The sequence below is a fragment of the Schistocerca cancellata genome, chromosome 1 (genome assembly GCF_023864275.1).
Source record: "Schistocerca cancellata isolate TAMUIC-IGC-003103 chromosome 1, iqSchCanc2.1, whole genome shotgun sequence".
NCBI classification, from domain to species: Eukaryota; Metazoa; Arthropoda; class Insecta; order Orthoptera; family Acrididae; genus Schistocerca; species Schistocerca cancellata.
Genome location: NC_064626.1, coordinates 952,146,154 through 952,169,588, shown reverse-complemented (window position 1 = coordinate 952,169,588; position 23,435 = coordinate 952,146,154). Strand labels below are relative to the sequence as shown.

The following is a 23,435-nucleotide window of genomic DNA, read 5'->3' as shown; positions in this document are numbered from 1 at the left end:
TTGGCAGCAGATCTACATCGTGTCATTAAATAACACTTTCGTCGGGAAAAATTTATTATTTCTGGCTCCGTTAAACGAATATGGCTATTTTCCTCTCACATGTTGCGACAGAAGAAACTTGACCTTTTTGTTAAACTGTTTTGCCTAAGATTCGTTTTTATTAATTTCTGACGTTCGTCTAGTTGGAATATCACTGTTTGGTTCCTGTAATATAAACTTGGGCTACATACTGTCAATTCTTAAGTTGACAATTATCTGCAAGGTTACTAGAGACTCAAGCGTGTAGGAGAGAAACATATGTGCTGGTTAAATCCGAAATGCAGATGTGGGCAAGATGGGTGGAAGGGAAACAAAAAGCGAAGTATACTTCTTGCAAGAAGAAATGCGCCGTCTTTACCAATGCTTACTGGTTCAACATCTTGAAAAACTATCCACAGGAGAAGATGTAAGCAAAGAAGGGGATGACTTACGAGACGCAGTATTCAAATCAGCCAAAGACGCGCTATATACGAAGTCATTGCAGGGACGGGGAACTGGTTTAGTAATACTAAACGAGATGAAAGAAACTGTTCAAGAAAATAATAAAATTTATATGAATTAATTAAATAATAATACAGAAAAAAACATCAGTACCTCGGAGGAAAGAATATAACAAAATCGGTCGTCAAGACAGGCATACAAGGCGTTTTGGGACGAAATTATAAGCAGAACAGAACATTATGGGAACCTAGAAGTGGTGTATCATTCGTGACACACCATAACAGAACAGGGAGAAATGTAGTCAAACTTGAAACACTACGGACAGCTGGGATGCAACGAAAAAGCACAAGAAACCTAGGAGCTGGAAAACCTAGAAGCAACAAACAATTTAGAAATGAAGAAACTGGGTATAACATTTGCAAAGACACAGAATAAGGAGGAAACTGGAATCGAGGGAATAAATGTGGAACTAAATAGAGAAGTGTGCCTCTGAAAATTACAATATTAAACCTATTCAGTATAAGGCGACATGGTAGAAAGAAACGATCCTAACTATGCAGATATTAGTAGTCTTTTAAATATTACTCTGGATGACGGACTTGTAGTAGTAACGTCTTAACAGAAACAGGTTACAAAAAGGGACAGGATTTCAATTAGATGGTGCACCTAACTTTCAAGGATCTCAAAAAAGCGTTTCAAAAACTGAAGATAATGTGTAAACCATATCTCTTGAGCTACACATTAATATTTGCTGTTTTCAACAACTAAAACTAGAGCCACACATAAATATTTACAGATTTCAACAACTAAAACTAATGTGATGGCTTTCTTAGGAAAAGAATTTATGGGTGGTAAAACACTGGAGCAAGTAAGTGTCTCATTTCCAGTACTTCTGGTTCGACATAGTCTGTGAAGACAACAATGGAATAAAAATAAAACAAACACCTTTCAGAGCACATGTGGGGTAATTGCAATGATACTCAAGGGGGAAGTGAGGAAAGAGACGCATTAGGTATTTGGCACTTTCCACATTGTTGTGTAGATAATGATGTTCACCTCCAAGAGAGAAACGTCTTTAAAATTTAGAAAAATCAAAATAAAATTTCATCAGATCTGTGAAAGATTTCAGCTGTCAGGAACATCTACATAAGGGCAGAATTAGGGGCTCTCTAAGGAAACCTTGCAGTACAAACCTTTGGCGAGAATATCAGAAGGCAGAAGGACGATAAGATGATGGAACTGGAACAGTTTATGTTAGCCTAAACCGAAGTAGGACGCCATAAAAAGAAGAAGAATGCATATGATTTTCACTAGTTCTACAATAGGCGTCTGTCGCCTGAATCTCCTCCTGAAATGTTTGTAGATAGCTGAGATAGCTTTAGAGTGATCTTCAGGAAATGGTTAGAGAATTTCGAGTACAATATTGACACGTAGTTTTAATTTATCAGATTCATCAGTATGGATTAACACTTCGATAGTGAGTTCAGTTGTGGAACTTTCGTTGTGAAAGATTAAGTCTGACGATGGTTTGTAACAGTCCTAATGGTTTTTCTTTCCTTTTTGTGAGACTGATAAAGGAAAAGTTAAGTCTCCTAATTTTACTTCTTGGCCACCTCAATCAATTTCACGTGATTGGACATTTTCTTCTGGCACCATCCGAAGAGCATAACTGGACTCCAGTAAAAATTCCGTAGACCTAGTAACTCTTTTGTACAGTTGATAAACATGGGATATAGTCCTGCTAAACTTCAAAGTGTGTGATAATGTACAGTATTTTGCGGTCAGGCTTGTCGTGATCAAGAAGATAGATACTTTACCATTTTCAACAGACAGTATTTTGTAAATCAAAATAACCAATTATAGCACATTAGAAACAAGATATGGCATATTACTATAAAGTTGCGACCAACTCGCCACTCATGGGATCATAGAGCCGAAATGCTCTCAGCCAAGATGGCTACCGCCTGCTTATACCCTCCAGCTGTCGCCAAGGAAACTGTTATATACGCATTTCCCTTATTGCCAACATAGATGTGACATACTGGATATGACCAAATTTCACTGATTTGTATTAGTTTCCGAGATATTTGTTATTTAATCTGTTGGGTAGTTTATTTATAGTTATTTGCTGTCAATTATTCTTAAACATCAAGATGGCTACCGCCTGATTATACCCTCCAGCTGTCGCCAAGGAAACTGTCATATACGCATTTCCCTTATTGCCAACATAGATGTGACATACTGGATATGACCAAATTTCACTGATTTGTATTAGTTTTCGAGATATTTGTTATTTAATCTGTTGGGTAGTTTATTTACAGTAATTTGCTGTCAATTATTCTTAAACATGATGAAATATGCGCGATTATAGATAGTTATTGTGGTGTGTTTTGTTATACTGCCACTACTTTTACCAATTTTGAAATTCATTTTATATTATAATTAAATTTTTAATTCGGTGAATGAATATTCCGGCTTGTAACTCAGAACATATTACAGGTTTATAAATTCTGTTACTATGTTTCGAAGGAGTTCCTAAAATTCTGTAGGTAGACATTTGGTTTGTTGGAATCACTTAAGGCGTTTGGCGCTATTGATTTTCTAAGTTCAAAGGCAGTAACAAAGCTCGCAATGTGAATAACTGAAGTCCTATTGGGTGTATGTATTTTAGACCATAGGGCACTTGGATACTCATTCTCGTCTTCATTTCTCTTTAATTTGGTGTATCCGCCTAATTGGTTTAGATTTGTAAATTATAGATTGTAGCGATCAGTCGTCCTTTGTAAATTTTATTGTGCAGATTTACATTTCGGCTAGAAGCTAGCCATTCTCAGTGCAGTATCATTTTCGCTCAATGCATGTAATGCCTGTTGGTCGGGCTTCATCCAAAGTTCATTGAATGTTCATTGAATTTTTAATGAACTGTGGATGATGCCCGACCAACAGGCATTACATGCATTGAGCTAAAGTAATGCATTTACAATGGCTAGCTTCTAGCCGAAATCTAGATCTGCACAATAAAATTTGAAAAGGACGACTGATCGCTGCAATCTATAATTTACAAGTCAATATAACAGTCGCTGAGTGCAACAGCTTTCTGAATGGAAGGTAACCTGATGGTTTAGATTTTATCAATTCTGGGGCCGTGAAATGGTTTTTCATCTGCTCAGCTCCTGATATTGTGACATCTGATGCCACCGTCGATTTGCAACCGTCGTACGCCTGGGTTTTACCCGCAATAGTAACCAGTCAGTAACAGAGCAGTTTTCCTGCACCATTCCTTCTAGCCATGTCACTACGTGGCAAGTCTTTTCCGCCAGTAGCAGAGTCTGAAAGTATCGTCAGCTAGGTTAACAGCCGACACCAAGGCACTGCCTCGTGGCGAGCTATGTTCCCCTGTGACAAGCCATGCGGTTGCTGCGACTATCAGTTGTCAAAACAGACTGCGCGCTTGTCTTTAATGTCTCGGCGTTTAGCCTTCTCTGTATGCAATGTCTCAAGGATTGTACTGATTTATCGTGCAGGATATTTTGCACAGTACAACTTTTCATTGTAAAAATTAGAGTATCCTTCCATACCTTTAAAATTATTTTTATTTTACATAATACTCTTAGCCATAATTTTAATCCTTAACTGCAGTTAAAATGTTTCACCTTAATTTTCTTATTAGCTTTCAGGTGTTGCTCTCGTGACTGTTGGTACTCTCATGAACCAGCAACTACAGGGAATTGAAGACGTACTGAATGGAAAGATGCATACTCCATGCACATTGGCTGTAGTACTTGGCAGTTTTCTCATCGCAGTTTCCTTCTATGGACTATTTGGTGCTTTTAAGGAGCGTCGCTACTATGTTGTAACGGTAAATACTGAGTAATATTTGTAAATCGTTGGATCTGTTGTGGTTTACATTACCTTTCACGCCTTGTGTCACAAACTAAAATTGAAGACATGTGGCATTGCAAAATTACCCTGCGCGAAAGAAGTAGCGGTCACCTTTTTGAAACCCCGTCATTTTCCCCCATTTTGATGCAGAAATGCGACATGTGATTCAAATGTGCCTACTAGCATCCTCAATAATTATCCAAAAGCGTGATGCCCTGCGACGTTATCTTTGGGCTCGGCGACGCTTCGAACAGCGAGATGTTGATATATGAGAAAGAAAGACCAGAGCTCAAAGTTCACCTGAGGTGTGGGGTAGGTTAACGTTCTCATATTAACACCAAATTGCACCACAATTCTGCGCAACGCTACCGTGGACATGTCACACGATGGGATTGTCGTCACACACCCCTCTCGCTCCATCACTCACACTCACCCCTTCTCCTGACGCCTCTTGGATGGAAGACAGAACCGTAACGCACAGCGTTGAAATCACGCGATTTTCTTACTGGTGGCTGAGAAATACATTGCAGACACATTGCCGCTTAGAATCGACACGGAAAGGTCTCAACACGTGCCGCAGCGGGTGATAATGAAATAACCCCTTCCCTTGTGGCGTTCATTTACTCACATTTCGCCGTCAAGAACAACAGTTTGTAGTGTGATGTGCAACAGAACGACTTTTTTTACAACAGTTGACTCTGCTGACACCCTTGGACGATTTAACCCTTCTCTGACGATATATTGAGGCTGCAGCCCCAACCAACATGACTTTGGAGTATAGCACAACCACTGTTTCTGCTCTGATGTACAGTGTGGAATCATCTGGGACCATTCGAAACCATTCAGTGAACTCTGAATGTGATCCAAATCAGCATAGGGTGTTTGTGCTTTTTTAGCCCTCCTGTTTCACGCCTTCCTGTTATATGATCATGCATGATGAATAAAATACGTAGCAGAAGGTCCCTCTAAGACTCTCCGGTTCGGCAAACACAGTCAGTGCCACCTGACTGCACACATTTGCTGAGCATTTTGAAAATGTACATGCACGTAGACAACACCTGATCAATTCCAAGGTGCCAGCAGGCAGGCAACCTTTTCGACGCCTTACAACATACAGAATCTGAAGGGTGACGAAGAGGATACCTCCCCACAGACGTCTTTTCTGCTTCAGAGTGCTTTCAAATTTCGTTGAATGGTTTTGAACGCCTAATGATTCCACCAGAGCACAAAATGTGGTCACACTACGCTCCAAAGGCGTCAGATCGTATTCAGTGAGGTTGCAGCCCCAACATGTCCTTAACAAAGGGTCGAATTGTCCGGATATGTCAGCAGTGTGAAAAATTGTGAAGAACGTCAGTGTGTCACACATCATACTGTAAACGGTCGTTTTTGTCCGCGAAATTGTGTAAATGAACGCACCGAGGGAAGGTGAGATATCGTTATCGCCGAATATGCCACATACTGAGACATTTTAATGTCAATTCTAGTGTCTGAAACATTTGACTCAGCCACCTCGAAGACAACCGAGTTATTTTACCGCTGGGTGTGGTATTTCTAACCTCCATCAAAGTAGTGCCAAAAGAAAGGGTGTGATGTGGGTAGGGAGTGAGACTGACGGCCTCCCCATCATGTGTAATGTCCGTGGTGGCTGTGGGCAGAACTGTGGTGAAATATGACACAGTGTGACCTCATTAACCGGCCTTACGCCTCACATGAACCTCTGAGCTCTGATCTTTTTTCCGCATGTGTCGTCACCTTGCTGTTTGAGGCGAAGCCGAGGCCGAAGGCGACGTCGCAGCGCGACAAGCGTTTGCACCACTGCAGAAGAAGCTTGTAGGCGCCTTTGAGTCAAATTTCAAATTTCTGTGTCGCAATGGTGGAAAATGAAGTGGTTCCAAAAAAAAAAAATAATCCTTTAATTCTTTTGCAGATTGTACGTATTGTATAACACATTTCATTTGTATGTCGCTTATCTTAATTTACAAAGTCAGCACAAAATCATTCCAATTGTAGTATACACGTTCTAAATTTGAGAAAGATTAACAACAAAAATCAAATAACAAATACTGCAGTATAGCATTTCTCCCATCATTTTAAGAATTCCCAAGTGTACTTGTAAATAACATTCATTAACTTAAAATATCTGTTACACATGTTTATTTGTTCCCCAAGTCACAGAAAAGATTGTGTTACTGTAGCCCTTAACTAAAAATTTTAACACCTGGAACAGATGCCTAGAAAAATTTAATCTTCTGACTCTGGCTTGTATTTCCCAGAATTTCACGCTAATTCAGTTAATAGTCTCTGTTACACATTTCTTAAAGCTAGTGAAATTTAAGCATGATAATTATATTTAAACAGAGTCTGCTCTTTTATACATCAGCATAATTTTGATGTTTGAATGCACCTGTTTTTGAAATATATTGCACAATAACACAAATCCATATTCAGACGAACACATAAATAAACTGATCAGCCAGAACATTATGACCACCTACCTACCTACGACGCGTCGTGGCATGGAAGCAATGAGGGTTTGGTAGATTCCTGAATTAGATGGCTACACACCTGCAAACAGAAGTCACCTAATTCCAGTAAATTCTGGGGAGGGGGTGGGAGTTGATGAGCCCTGATGCCACATTCAATCACACCCCAGATGCGTTCAATTGGGTTCAGATCTGGCGAGTTGGGGAGCCAGCACATCAACTGAAACTCGTCTCTCTTTTCCTCAAACCATTTTGCCACACTCCTGGCCTTGTGACATGGTGCATTATCTCGTCGAAAAATATCATGCCGTCATCGTCATGAAAGGGAGCATGTGGTCTGCAACCAATGGACAGTACGCCTTGCACGAGCACCACTAGACCCACGGATGCCCACATGAGTGTTTCCCAGAGGACAATGGAGCCGCTGCTAGCTTGTCTCCACCCCGGTGTACAACTGTCAAGGAGCTATTCCCCTGGAAGACGACGGGTACACGCCCACCCATCGGCATAACGAAGAAGGTATTGGGCTTAATCAGGTTATGCAACGCTCTGACACTGCGCCAACGTCCAGTGACAATAGTCACGTGCCCTTTTCAGTCGTAGTTGCCAATATTGTTGTGTTAACATTGCCACATTCATGGGTTGTTGGCTGCGGAGGCCAATCGTTAGGAATGTTCAATGCTCTGTGTGTTCAGACACATCTGTACTCTGACTGGCATTAAAGTCTGGTCTTAGTTTCACCACAGTTCGTCGTCTGTCCTGTTTTACCAGTATACCCATCCTGTGGTATCTGCCTTAATGAGGAGTGGCTGTCAAACTCCATGACTTCTGGACATGGTTTCACCACATGTTAAAGACACTCACCATGGCACTCCTCGAACACTCGACAAGTCGTGCAGTTTCCGAAATGCTCGTGTCGAGACCCCGGGCCATCACAGTCTGCCCTTGGTGAAAGTCGGATAGATCATGTCCCTTCTCCATTCTACACCCAGACAGCACGCTCACTGACACTGCATCACCGTGCGTGTGCCTAACTAGGAGTCATTCCTCGTCAGGTGACGCTGCTATCGCTTGGGCGGGTTTATATCGACAGTAGGTCGATAGTCATAATGTTCTCGCTGATGAGTGTATGTTTAATACGAATGCTTTATTATGTTACAGTTCATAAAGGATTGTGTGACACCTTTCACTCAACTTTGAATTTTTGTATTCAGGGTATTTATCTCTATTAATATGCTCTAAGTCCTTTACTTAATTATTAACTATAAATCAGTTGCGAATGATGTTTCTGCCGCTATGTGCCCTTAATAGAACAAAATTCTTATTGCTGACAATCAGGAAATCTTAAATCAAATTGTATCACGTCATGCCATATGTCACCTGGTGGCAGATGACTTAGTAAGGACCGCATTTCAGATTTGCCTAATAATAATTTTAAAACTGGTAGTGACTTCGATGTGGAAAGAAGCATCATTATATATTTCTAAAAATTCGATTCTCAATAAATTTCATTAGATCAAAAGAGATCAAATCACAAAAGGAAGCCACAAATATAAAATATTTTCTTCATAACAAAGTAAACTGTGCCTTTTTAGGCAGTAAAATACTCAAGCAGACCCAAAAATATTATTTTAAAAATAATATAAAAATGTTATTCCATCTTTTTACACCCATTAAGAAAACATGCACTGTGATAGAGAATCATAAAAATGATATACTGAAATACAGACAAGTAAACCAGGAAATCTGAAAATTTTTGCATCCTGATATGTCAATGCCAAAATATAATATGTTAACATTAATTAATTAAGTAAAAGAACTCATCTTCTCTTCTGAACGCTCCTACCATCTATTCAAACAAGACGTTAATGGATCTTAAAACAGGGAACGAAGTGAATGTGTTGGAACTCAAGAAGAGTTAAGACCCATTGATGATTGTTAAAATTTCCATTATTTGCAAAGTGGTCCTTTGAGGCTATGATAAAAATAAACATCCTCATTATATATTAATACCTTTAAAAATGAAAACTGGACCATAACTTTATTTTAAAAAATTCAAAAAACCAAAGCATGACAGTAACTTTTCATAAAAATATTTTGCATTAAGAATGACGTTACAGTTTATGTATTTCGTAACTGAATTTTATTGATATTGTCCACATTTTATTGATACTGTCTACATTCCTTCTGAATGTATCATCTTATTATAAAGAGGCTCTCGTTATCAAATCCCACTTCTTTTATCCAATAACTCTGCCATAATCTCTAAAATACTGACCTATGAAACTGTTTTGTCGTTGTTGCAATAAGTATTCAACGTATGAACGGAGGCTCTGAAAGCTATTTCCTGTTTTTTATGTTGCAACTGACTATTTTACAATCATTCTCTGCAGGTCTGTTTATTGGAAGCGTTAGCAGTTGCGAATATCACTTTTACCTTCAATCTGTGTTCTATGTTAGGCTGTGTTTATTTTAATTTTTGTTTTCTTGGTTCTGTATTGAAGCTGAGACCGCATTGTGGAAGTCTTATCACTCTCATTATAATTTCTTACATACCGGTAGAGTTTTCCATCAGTTTCTGCGTCTTCAATTTCCATTACAAAAAGTTCATACAGTGATGTTTTGAATTCTCTCAAGCATAACTGGGATTATTAGCTTCTGCTTTATAGGGTCGGGTGAAGCGGTTGACTACAATTAATAGGTTCAACGTTCCTGTTCCGACAACGTGAAAGATTCCAGAAATCTATTAATTGTGAACTTCCTTTTATTTCAGACACAATCAAACTCTGAGACAACCGAAGCCAGAGCCAGCCTTTAGTGGCCATCTTCAGGTGCTACCATATGAAAAAAGGAGTAAATCGTATATTATTATCTCTAAACCAGTAAAAATTTGTTTGCCAGTTCTACTTGTGATTTAAGTAAAGTATAAATGAAATAGGTGTGGTTGATATCTATTGGTCATGGGCGGCATTTGGTTTCAAATCGCTCATTAGATGTGTTCTCAAACTAAAGTTAATAATAAAAATCAGGGAACTATATAGATTAGGTATAACCAAGTGTGCTTTACCTTTCCTAGCGTTTGCACTAGTTGCGAACATTCTCTGTATTGTACAATAAATATTTAAATCAAAGAATCATAGAATACATCTAAGTTACGGTGATCTAACACTTCTTGTTACTTACATATACAGAGCACAAGTCGCTAAGGCAGTACAATCACAGTTAAAACAGACTTTGTGATAAATGGAAACAAGAGTGACCTATCTGTGATGCACATTTTCGATGGTTGATAGTGCTGCTCTCTGGATCGCAAGATATTTGTACCAATGTTAAAGACCTCTGAGAGGTGACGACACAGAGGTGTAACACTATTGGGTGATACTAATACCGAAAATTCTACCCCAAAATAAAACCCCTTTTCAGTGTTTTTAAATGATCGTGATCGTGTATGCTAATGGAAAAGGTTATCGAACTGTACTTCAACACCCAAGGGATTAAGTGTTGAAAGGATGCCAACTTTTGGGAGTGAGAGTCAAACGAAAGGTATGTGGTCAAAAAGTAAACGATGTACTCACGCAAATTGAGGGCAGTCACCAAAATGAATTACGCAAACGTAATTTCAGCAAAATGTATATCAAATGGTAAAAACACTGCTGAGTTAAGCTTTCGAAATTTGTTGAGTACTAGGATACGAAAAACTCTAACATGTACCAGAAAGTAACCAGCCATGAGTTAATCTGCTTTCTGTTTGAGTATAATGGCAACAAACAGTTGAACACTAATGTGTACTTTTTGCCTTAGTGTGTAATGAGAAAGGATAATTGTGTTGTGCCACTTAACAGGTGAAAAGTACTATCAGTTTGATACGTGGTGGCCATGAACCTATACTATTGGTAAACAGTAATTTTTAAATAATTACCAAGCTTTCATTGCAAGTAATATGAATGCAATTATTTTCATTGATCTTTTGTGAGCCTGTGCCTTTTTCCAATCGCTTGGTACCCCTCGTTACTTCAATATTTCTTTTGGACGTGACATCTGTCCACTAAGGCAATTTTAGTTGATTTTCTATTCCGCCATCACTTATCTCAAAACTAGCCATTTCGGTGACCATGCGATGATTAAGCGCAGGACCCGTATTGGATTCTCCATGGTGAAACAATTCCGGAAGACTAAATTCATTATTTCGGACTTTTCTCTTTCGTCTTCCGTTTCGGTGTCAGTATTAACTTACTGACTTTACGTAGGACCAAAACTTCTCTGGATTTTTATGTAGCCAGTTCGAGTGACAAAATATTGCTTCCAAATTCAATGAATGTTTCTCATATTGCTCCCTGTATACCCATTTCGGATTCGTTCAGCTTTTATTTGTCAACTAAACTTGCTTTTTTCCTTAAATCTGCGATGAAACTCTCTCTGTTTTCGTAGCAACTTTCTAACAAGTCTACTGAGTCACGCTGGATCTTTTCCACCCCTTATAATCTTGCTCGATAGTTACGATTCTAAGGCTTACTGTACAATTCTTTAGAATTTTATCCATTTGTGCTCAATATCTCCCCCCTCAGAGCTGAAAATTTGCGTGTCAACTATTCAGAGACCTCCGTTTGTTTCCTGTCACTCTTGCTGAGGAGAAACATTTTCCATGTTTCTCAACACATCCTTGACGTTACAGCAGTCTTATGATCGCTTATGCCATCCTCTGTGTTAACTGATTCGAAATTAGGACCTGTAGTTACTAGGAAATCTAAGACATTGTTCTAACGAGTTATCCCGAGGTAATTTTCAGATAATGCATTGAGAAGAATCTCACGCGTAATCCATGTCTCTACCACAAGTTTTAATCTCATACCTTCCCCTTTGTGAACCTAGCCAATGAAGTGTTCCCCCTTTACAACAAACAGCATGATCAGTGAATTTATTCTCTGAAGCGCTCTGCCACTATGGTTACTGGGCCAACTGATCGATAAAAAAATCAAATTACTATGGATGAAAAACTCTTGGGTTTCCAACTGAGTGACATTATCAACGTTGGAAATTGGAAAGCTTTTCATAAGTAATATTCACCGGGTAGGTCTACATTCGCACATCCAGTTACTATGTCTGACTCATCTTTGATGTGTACCTTCACCCAGGTTATTTCACATGACTGTTAATCTCACTATATATATCGAGAATTTTAGCAATAAATTCGCCGCCACTGTTGGCATCAGGACTATCCTTGCAATACATATTTCAGTCTCAATTTAGAGATGCGTTTCTATTCGCTATCTGTTTCAGCCATTTTTCTGTTTTTGATACTATGGGGGCGTTATTGCCTTTAACAAGCGAGACTATTTCAGGGACCTCAGCATGGATGCTCCTGCAATTTGCTGTGTAACATCAGATTAATATTTTTTATTTCTTATCTGGAATGATGTAAGTTATCATCCGAGAGTAACATGTATGATTTTTTTCCAATGGTAAGAGTAATTCAGCATCGACCCTAAGGAGGTTTTTAAACCAAAAAACCATTATTGATAAAATCCATTCTTTCTTTGACCATTATATGTGTACACAGTCCAGTCACATTAATGTGAATACCACCTATGTTCAACATCAACGTACAATGGCCACTCACAGGCAGCAGGTGACACCACTAGCTGTGGAGGGTGTATAAAGCGTGTTGGAGGGGCTGGGGGGAGTGGGGGTGGGGGGAGTGAAGGGGAACGCGGAAAACAGTGCAATCATTGTTGTAATGCGTAAATGGAGCGTTTTATCTAATGTCCAAAAGGACATGATCATTGGCTTTCGGGCCAAGAGTGGAAGCATTTCTGAAACGCCTATGTTTGTAAACTGCTCTCGTGCTGGCGTGGTAAAGTATATTGCGCATAGCAAAATAGCGCTATCCAAAACTGACTCCAAGGCAGCCGTGGTGCACACACACCACAGATGACAGCGGTGAACGACAACCGTGGAGATGTGTACGGGCAAATAAATATACATGCAACTGTTGAACAACTGACCATGCAAATGAACCAAGAGGCTACCGACAGTATCTCCTTAACGACTGTTCTGTGAATGATGATGCGCATGGGCCTCAGCAACAAGCGCCTGGTTCATGCACCCATGCTGACTGCTGTACATTGGCGACGAATGTTGGAATTTGTACAGCAATACTGCAACCAGATGTCCATTGAATGGCAACAAGCGGCTTTTTCAGGTGAATCACGTTTTTTGCTGCGTTGGGCAGATGGCCGTTTGTGGGTAGAGAGTGAAACATCTGAAAGCAGATACCCTGCAGCAGTCGTTGGAAGGGTTCAGACTGGAAGGCGCCCCCTTGGCGATTTCGTCATTCTGGAAGGCATGGTGGATCAATACAATTATGCATCTATCCTTGGGGACCATTTCCATCCCTACATCCAATTTGTTTTTTCCTGAAGTGGTATCTAATAACAGGACAATGTGACATCTCACACTGTTCGCAGTGTATGTGCATGGTTCGAAGAGCACCAGAAGAGTTTACCGTACTCCTCTGGCCACCAGACTCCCAGGTTTAAACCCAGTTGAGAATCTATGAGACCACCATGATCGGGTGTTTCACACCATGGATCCTCAACCACTCAACCGAGAAACCTAGCGCAGTGGCCCACGGCACTGGATTTTGCCATGGCTCCACATCCATGTCGGTCCTCCCAGAAACTCGCTGACTATCCTCCTACATGTCTCGCAGCGGCCCTCTCTGGAAAAACGTCGTTATTAAAGTTTTTGACAGATGGTCCCATTAATGTGACTGGACAATGTATAAACACTGACGAAATGCAGCATTGTCTATTATCATTTGGGTAGGTATCGTAGTGATAAATTTTATCATAAAATTTGAAAATTAGCGTCATTTCTGGAAATTAACTAATTACATTTCATATTTCCGTTGCAGTACGCTGTGTTCCTGTTGACTATACTTCTTCTACAAACACCTGTTGCTGTAATGGCTATTCTTTATGGTGACAGAAACTTCGTTCTTCATACAACAATGTACGATTTTACAATCACTTACTATACTGACAGTATCAGCCAAGATGTTATGGATACAGTTCAGAAAAAGGTAATATATGAACAACTAATATTATAAGACTAAAACCGATTCGTTGAACTGGAAGAGCCATGTAGAATGTCCCCTGGTAATTGCTTCCAGCAGCAACTTTACGTAACATGACAGTGCAGCTCCCTGCTGTCGTTATTTGATATCTCTATTTTCAGTTCAAATGCTACTTCCGTTGTTGAGTTTTCCAATTATAGATCATAAGAAACAAATGTTGATTTATGCAAAGAGCTCAGTTCACATTATATTATTTTTTCAGTTGAAGAGAATGAAGATTACAAGTACAAAACTTACTCTTTCTGTCACTGATTAGCTCAAAGAAGACGTGCATATTGATTTTAGGAAACCTGTGGGTGACACTAGCCATAGGAGTTAAATTTGTGGTATTCACCTTACACTCTTAACGAAAACGAAAAAAAAGAAAAAAGTCGCATGTGCCTGTTACTTCATTTGCGTCCTGAATGAGAGAAAATTAGACAGACTATCACAGATCATTCATCTACATGTACACGGATACTCTGCAAATCACATTTAAGTGCCTGGCAGAGGGTTCATCGAACCACCTTCACAATTCTCTGTTATTCCAATCTTGTACAACGCGCGAAAAGAACGAACATCTATATATCTTTCCGTACGAACCCTGATTTCCCTTATGTAATCGTTGTGATCGTTTCTTCCTATGTAGGTCTGTATCAACAAAATATTTTCGCATTCGGAGGAGAAAGTTGGTGATTAGAATTTCGAGAGAAACGAGAAACGGCTTTCTTTTAGTGATGCCCAGCCCAAATCCTGTATCATTTCTGTGACACTCTCTCCCATATTTCGCGATAATACAAAACGTGCTACCCTTCTTTGAACTTTTTCGATGTACTCCGTCAGTCCTATATGGTAAGGATCCCACATCGCGCAGCAATATTCTAAACGAGGACGGACAAGCGTAGTGTAGGCAGTCTCCTCAGTGGATCTGTTACATTTTCTGCGTCTTGCCAATAAAAAGCAGTATTTGGTTAGCCTTCCCCACAACATTTTCTATGTGTTCCTTCCTATTTAAGTTGTTCGTAATTGTAATACCAAGGTATTTAGCTGAATTTACGACTTTTAGATTAGACTGATTTATCGTGTAACCGAAGTTTAACGAATTCCTCTTAGCACTCATGTGGATGACCTCACACTTTTCGTTATTTAGGGTCAATTGCCAATTTTCGCACCATTCAGATACCTTTTCTAAACCGTTTTGCAATTTGTTTTGATCTTCTGACGACTTTATTAGTCGATAAACGACAGCGGCATCTGCAAACAACCTAAGACGGCTGCCCAGATTGTCTCCCAAATGTTTATATAGATCAGGAACAGCAAAGGGCGTATAACACTACCTTGGGGAACGCCACAAATCACTTCTGTTTTACTCGATGAGGAGTGTACAGGATTTTATGTGACAGAGGATCCATGACTTAAGTTAAACGACTGAGATAAAGAGTGAGATCTACCTATACTTCGTTTCGTTTATAAAAGTCAATCTCCGAATAGTTTTCGAAATCCACAACTACCATGGATTTAATTATGCTTATCTTGTGTTCACTGGTTAGTCAAAACTTGCAGTTCCTTGGCTCGATATAACGTTTGAGGTTATTTTGAAACGTTTGAAAAGCCACCTACAACTTTGCCTAATATTGTTTATTATCGTTCGTCACATAAGTAAGACGCAACATTGCTCCGTTTCCACATGGCATTGTCATTATTTCCATCGCGCTGTTTAATGGAATAGACCCATCGGAATGACTCCACCACTAGCTGGTCTAATCGAACACTCTCCACAATTGTGCACGATCGCCCACCTTTATTTGAGGCGGCTTCTTTTATTATGGTGGCGTGTAACGTTATCCCTAAGGCATCAAACAACCTCTACATCGGGATAACCATGTGTCTGATGAGCAGGTGAATATTTCTGCTATTTCCAATGACGCTGAAGGCCAATTTCCAGTTTGATTAAAATAATATTCAAGGACCCTCAAAGATTACTAGTTTTATTTATAAGGAAATTGTGTTTATAATAGGCTGAATGAATCGGGTCGACATGGGATCCAAGGGCTAAACACATACAAAAACGAAAATTACTACAAAAAATGCCAATATAGAATGGAAACAGAGCGTGGATCACATAAATAAAAAGACTGCATTTTAATCATAGATCACAATCTCTGAAGTATCTAATAAATTATCGATGAATGTGTAAAAATGTTTTAATTTATTTGTATTAATTAGAACCTTCTCATTCGGATGAAACAAACTGGCGGCAGGTGACAATAATAAATCATATGTAAAGCGCAAAAAAGCAGTTAAAAGCACGGGAATAGTTATAACGCGTGGATTGTGGTGTCGAGTCATTCCAGAGTGATTGTGTAGGCCTAAGAAACACTGAGGTTCGTGCTGTGAAGAGCGAAACAAGTTTCATTGTCAAGCGTACGAGAACAGTTTAGGCATCGAACTTTTCGGAAAAAAAGAAACACAGGAACCTAAAAAAACAGTGAATAGTGTGAACAATCGTATCAACTTAACTGGAGTTAGTACAAAGTCTAGTCAAGTTAACAGATAAACTATCAAACGACAACTCAGAAATAAACACAAAATTAAACACATTTCTCAGTTGAAATGAAAGACTAGAAAAATACTTATTGCAGTCTTCAAGGTGCATAGAAAATCTCAGAGAAGAAACCAATGAAAATAGCGTGCACTCTGTGCAAATTAGTTCTACGAAACGAAGAACAGAAATTGATGAGCAAAACAACGACACGAACTCACGCAAACGAAGTGTAAACAGTAAACAAATGAAGTGCTCTGCATCGGACTTATAAAACAACAACAAACAGAAGACAGCAGTTTGATGCATACTGCACGTTATCTCTACTGATACTCAACAACAAAAAGCTATAAAGGATGTAGCTCTAATGTAAATATTAAACAAACCAACAACGTTGAATCAAATGTGTACAGTGACTTAATACATACGAATCATGTGTCAAGTAAGTAAAAACATGCCACTACAGTGACACACATTCCAAATGTAAATAGCAAATCATCTAATGAGACGGAACAAACCAGTGTTCCGATCTAAATAATCCTAACAATCCTGTAAATCTCACATATGAAAATTCACCAAAAATGCAGAGGTACCCGTTCAAGAAGTGCACAGGAAAAGGAGGAGAAATGCACATTTGGTCACTGTTTCAACTGTGGCTGAAGAACATAAGCATTCGTACAAAAATGCACTACAAAGTTCCAAACAGAATGCATGCTCACCATCATAGAATTCTGTTTCATCTGGAAGTTCCAAAACTAAATTCATGATTAAAACAATATTTGGCACAAGAGAAGAACAAGGAATACTGTGTGGTGAGAAAAGGGTTTGGTTTCATCTGAGCAGAGTCAGATGTAGTACAACTGTAGAAGATGTCATTAGATTCCTGCAAAAGACGTATCCTAAGCATAGCAGCTTTGCAGCTGAGAAATGTGAAACTAAGGGACTTAATAAGAGTTTCGAAGTTATTGTTCACTTTGAGCTAAAAGATAAAGCGATGGATAGCACTATATGTCCCAAAAATATTATGATTTTTTTATCCCGCAGAATGTCCAGTATCCTTGCAAAACAGGCTCCTCTATGATAAACAGGTACCACGAGCAACTAAGTGAAAACGGATCCCACACTACCCAAAATGTCACTCCTGTAGTTATAAGTAGTGCCAGTGTGCAAAGTCTGAAGTCTTGATGTGCTGGCATTCTTTACCGAAAAAGTGAAGCCCAATGCGTGTTTCTATGTGGACATTGGTTAACATCACAGGACGCTAAGTACTACAACTGTATTGAGACCTTAAACTCGGTAAGTGCATGGTACAGAACAACTGCTTCCTTTGTGGTGTGTCTATACATGCCAGCAGAAAATTCAGTGTTAAAGAAATTGATTTAAAAAGCAATTCTGTAGGCTTAGATTTAGTGCTAGCTGCTTTACACTTACATGATCTTAATATAATTGTTGTCACACTAAACCTTTCTCCAAACGGCAACTTTGAAAATTTTCTCTTCTAAATGGACTCTTGGCTGTGCTACTCAATGTAATTGAAATGTAAAATTGCATTGTGTCATTATTTCAACGATGCTCAGATGCAGAGAGCACTAAAGAGAGAAAATTTATGTATCTAGTAGGCAGTTATGGGCTGTTGGTAGCAAAATATCTACCAAACAGAGATGATGGCTGCCTTGACACTGTGATCAAAAATCTGAATACGTGGGACTGTGAGATGACTAGTTGAACCAATGATATCTGACGGCAGTGCATTAGTTCTCGAACTGAACACAAAAGAGATAAATATCAACCAACTGTTACATGGCATTCTAATTATCTATTCACAAAAAGAATCATAAATAAGGAAACATTCAATGCTTTTCAGACAGCAGTATCTGCAGGAAAGCGGAAGCCTGGATTGCAGGAATGGCAGCGACTAACGTATTTAAAGAGTTTTTCCAGACCATCAAAGATAAATTTAATTATATCTGTTCACAGAAGACCAAAAAATCTCCTAAGAGCATGTCGCAACACATCCCCCATGTGAAAGAAAAAACGTGGTATAGTAATAAATTGAAACATTAAAATACTTCGTACTTTTATTACATGATCACTACAAAACAGCAACAGATCCCAGAGCAAAGGACGTGTTCTACAGAGATATTTACAAGCAAAAAGATGTTACCGAGAGGAAGTAGAAGAAGCCAAAAAGGAAAGCAATAATTGTTTCATTGAAGAAGCTCACTACTCGTGCAAGGCAGCCTGGGACCTGATCGATTAGCATGGGATGAAAACCATCTCTCTCTTAGGCTTTTGTAGCCCAGATTACTCTAACAGTTGTTTTACTGACTTCTGGGAAACTATAAGTACAATCTCAGACCTCAATATACAGGGTGAGTCACCTAACGTTACCGGTGGATATATTTCGTAAACCACATCAAATACTGACGAATCGATTCCACAGACCGAACGTGAGGAGAGGGGCTAGTGTAATTGGTTAAGACAAACCATACAAAAATGCACGGAAGTATGTTTTTTAACACTAACCTACGTTTTTTTAAATGGAACCCCGTTAGTTTTGTTAGCACATCTGAACATATAAACAAATAGGTAATCAGTGCCGTTTGTTGCATTGTAAAATGTTAATTACATCCGGAGATATTGTAACCTAAAGTTGACGCTTGCGTACCACTCCTCCACTGTTCGATCGTGTGTATCGGAGAGCACCGAATTATGTAGGGATCCAAAGGGAACGGTGATGGACCTTAGGTACAGACGAGACTGGAACAGCACATTACGTCCACATGCTAACACCTTTTTATTGGTCTTTTTCACTGACGCACATGTACATTACCATGAGGGGTGAGGTAAACGTACACACGTGGTTTCCGTTTTCAGTTACGAAGTGGAAACGCGTCGACGTATGTGGTATCAGCATGATGGTGCACCTGCACATTCCGCAATTAACACTAGGCTGACCCTTGACAGGATGTTAGACGGGCGTTTCATAGGACGTGGAGGACGTATAAATTGGCCAGCCCGTTCTCCTGATCTTACACCTCTGGACTTCTTTCTGTGGGGTACGTTTAAGGAGAATGTGTACCGCGATGTGCTTACAACCCCAGAGGATATGAAACAACGTATTGTGGCAGCCTGCGGCGACATTACAGCAGATGTACTGCGGCGTGTACGACAGTCATTACGCCAGAGATTGCAATTGTGTGTAGCAAATGATGGCCACCACATTGAACATCTATTGGCCTGACATGTCGGGACACACTCTATTCCACTCCGTAATTGAAAACGGAAACCACGTGTGTACGTGTACCTCACCCCTCATGGAATTGTACATGTGAGTCAGTGAAAAAGAACAATAAAAAGGTGTTAGCATGTGGACGTAATGTGCTGTTCCAGTCTCGTCTGTACCTAAGGTCCATCGCCGTTCCTTTTGGATCCCTACGTAATTCGGTGCTCTCCGATACACACGATCGAACAGTGGAGGAGTGGTACTCAAGTGTCAACTTTAGGTTACAATATCTCCGGATGTAATTAACATTTTACAATGCAACAAACGGCACTGATTACCTATTTGTTTATATGTTCAGATGTGCTAACAAAACTAACGGGGTTCCATTTAAAAAAACGTAGGTTTGTGTTAAAAAACATACTTCCGTGCATTTTTTTTATGGTTTGTATTAACCAGTTACACTAGCCCCTCTCCTCACGTTCGGTCTGTGGAATCGATTCGTCAGTATTTGATGTGGTTTACGAAATATATCCATCGGTATTGTTAGGTGACTCACCCTGTATACCCTGCAGTTGCAGTAATAAATAACAAAAGATGCAGAATGATGAACTGGAGGGAATTACTAAAAAGGATGTAATAAAGATTGTAAAACAATATAAACCTTCCAAGAGTCAGGATGTATACGGGATGACTACTAATGTTCTCAAGAAAACTGTCTATGAATTTGCTGAGCAATTAACTGTGGTAATTAATAAATGTTTTACTGCTGGTGTATTTCCAGACTTTCTTAAACTTGCACAGACAGTACCAGTTTATAAAAAGGGTGACCCAGCCATGGTAGCAAGCTTCATACCAATTTCAATCATTCTAGTCTTCATTAAACTCGTTGAGACTACAGTGGAAGACCAAATATCAAATTACTCTGAAATTAATGAACTCTTCACAGATGCACAACATGGTTTCCAGAAAGTCAACTCTACAATGACAGCAGCACTAGATCTGGTTCCTGGGATAAAGCATAGTTTTGAAAACAAAGAATCATAGCACTGACACTTTGCGACTTTAATAATGAGTCCGATTGCGTTCCTCATAAGGTACTCCTAAACAAGCTCAGTAAATATGGAGTTGAAGCACCGTTCTGGAAATCCTCAAATCTTATTTGGAAAATAGAAGACAGATTTTATTAGTCAAGGAGCACTATAATGTGAATGGAAGTTGGCATACAGTGTGCCATAGGGATCGGTAACGGTTCCCTTCCTGTCCCTAATATTTATAAATGATTTAAGCTCTCATGGACACTACTTGCAATTTGTAGATGACCTAACTCGAAAGGCATTCATGTTAGCATGGCTGAAGAAGAAGTAGAGGTTTTGTTTAATGCTATGAAGAAATGGTTTCTTACAAACAACAACAAAATAAATGGAGAAAAAAAGCAAAGATTGGTTTGTTGCCTCAGTGACAAAGGATACCTAAAAAGTACAGGAACTGTGAATCTTCTGGGGTTCACGGTGGATAGTTAACTCACATGGCAAGAGCACACTGCACACGTATGTGACAAACTGTCACGAGTCATATACCTCCTGAGGAAACTGAAGCGCTTGACAACTGATCAATATCTGCTGATGGTTTCAAAGCCATATGGCCTGTTTCTACAGGTCACTCTACAGGTTGCAAGGAAATTCTACCACTAAAACAAAAAAAAGCAATAAAGACCATAACGTCAAGCCTGTGAAATCCTGCTACTGGGGCCGGACTATTTCTGAGGCGGCATGATGCAGGACTCCAGTCAGTTGAAGCGGTGCGCTGAATTACCTAGTGCCGTGGACTGATGCTGCGCTGCCTTGGTACCTGGGCCCAGTCACAACAAAGTTGGGCCGAACCGCTATAAATACATGCCGTTCAGACCTAGAAGTCTCTTATCTATTGGCACCAAGATATGCTCTACGCCAGCCGACAGTTCCATGTGATCGAGTGAGCTCCGCTTATGTCTAGCCATTTCATCTGCTACCTGTCAGATCTGATAATATCAGGGCTCGAGAGGGAGTCACCAAGCGGGCGCCACCTTCAGTGTGAATTAACCTGGTCTCTGGATGTCTCTAATGGAGCTTGGGTCCAGGACCTATACACCAGCGGAATACACACCTGACCTACTGCCGGGCAGCCAGGTGACCAGCGCACATGAGCCTACTGCCCGCAGAATGCTCAATCCGGCCATATGAGGCACTATACGGCTGGAAAATGCCAATACTATTAAAGATAGTCAATCCTAAAATAGGGAGGAATTCAGAATCAGTTTGAAATTTCACAAGAACTTCGCTGTAGGTATGGAAGCAAGTACATATAGCTAATACAAAAGCCGTCGAATACAGGAACGAATGGAATGACACAGTGTGAAGTTACCTGAATATCATACAGATCAGTGAGTGATGTTAACAAGCACGTACGTCCCAGAGAGAAATATGAAGAAATTCTTCACTCATTATCAAGGAGCACATCAAGTGACTGAAATGATCTAACCAGTGGACATAGAGTTACAACTTCCTGCCCAGATTGCAATCGTCCATTCCTTTTGGAGCGCGCTGGATACACTGCAGGTGTTGCCAGCAGCAGTCCCAAAAAAGAGTGGTATAGGTAGAAAATGGAATGCAATGCAGAAGGTGGGACAGACAACTACGGCACAGATTGTGTGTGCATAGCCTTATGCATTCAGACTTAGGAGAGGAGATTGACTGAAGCTTCCCTGCTTCAGCTAACACCACTTATAGAAATGGCAGGGAAAAATATCACACTATTGGCACTGTTGCATCTCGACAGCAGTGGAGGGTTAGGCGCCTTGCAGGTGCATCTGCTAGAGGGTGGGATACTTTTCACCCACCAAGAAAATGTCATCGTGACAGATCACCAGTGGACATTTAAAGTGACATACAATACTTGGACATTACGGAATAAACCCTCCATGAGGCAACACAGAAGCGGGAGTGAAGGAGTTGCAGAGTGAAATGCAGGGGGAATGCTCGTTAATGTGTGTCGCCTATGATAAGTTTTGGGAATGGATTTAATAGATCATTGATTTGTTTTCACGCACTCAAAGAAGTCAGAACTGGGGATGGACAGATACAGGTTATTGGCTTGTAAACGATACAGTGGTTCAGGAGCCAAGGGAAATGGAGAGCTGTCTGACTAAGTAAGAACATCAATTAGTTCTACGAGACGAGATTTGAGTGTACTGCAGCCCAATGTCTGGAGAGCAGGGTGGCCAGGGTGTCGGACCATCCCTTCCAATCCACCATGATATTTTGTATACCCTGACATACGTAGGAGATATGACCATTGCGATAGGAGACTTCAGTGGTTGTATGGTAAAGTTTAGTTGTTCATAATTTCCACACGCTTTCTGAGAGCGGAATGGTAGGGAAATAATGTGACAATGGTTCAAAGAACCCCTACCAAGCACTTAACCGTGAATTGCAGAGTATTCATGTAGTTGTGGATGCAGATGTCAAGGGAGGGGTAGCAGGAAGGTGAGAGATATCTAGAAACGGATAGGCGTGCAGAAGTGCAAAATAACAGAGTGAAAAGATTGCAAAGCATTCTTAATTAGACATATGCCACAGTTCGTTTTATCTTAGGTTAGAGAAAAAAGGAAGCAATGCTTTCAGAAAGAAGAATAGATTATAGTACGGGGGTGTAAAATCAATGTTAGAG

The 23,435-nt window shown here is 39.8% G+C and overlaps 2 protein-coding genes across 2 annotated transcripts in view; both read left to right on the top strand.

The window, feature by feature from the left end:
• The window catches only part of LOC126162781 (leukocyte surface antigen CD53-like), a 142,088-nt gene that overhangs the window by 28,211 nt on the left and 90,442 nt on the right, over positions 1 to 23,435 (top strand). Inside the window, exons 2-3 of the mRNA XM_049919497.1 lie at positions 4,151 to 4,339; positions 13,762 to 13,929. Coding sequence (XP_049775454.1) covers positions 4,151 to 4,339; positions 13,762 to 13,929 — 357 coding nt within the window. The remainder of the gene's footprint in view (positions 1 to 4,150; positions 4,340 to 13,761; positions 13,930 to 23,435) is intronic.
• LOC126162774 (23 kDa integral membrane protein-like) overlaps positions 1 to 23,435 on the top strand; it is a 191,746-nt gene that overhangs the window by 92,686 nt on the left and 75,625 nt on the right. The window lies entirely within an intron of this gene.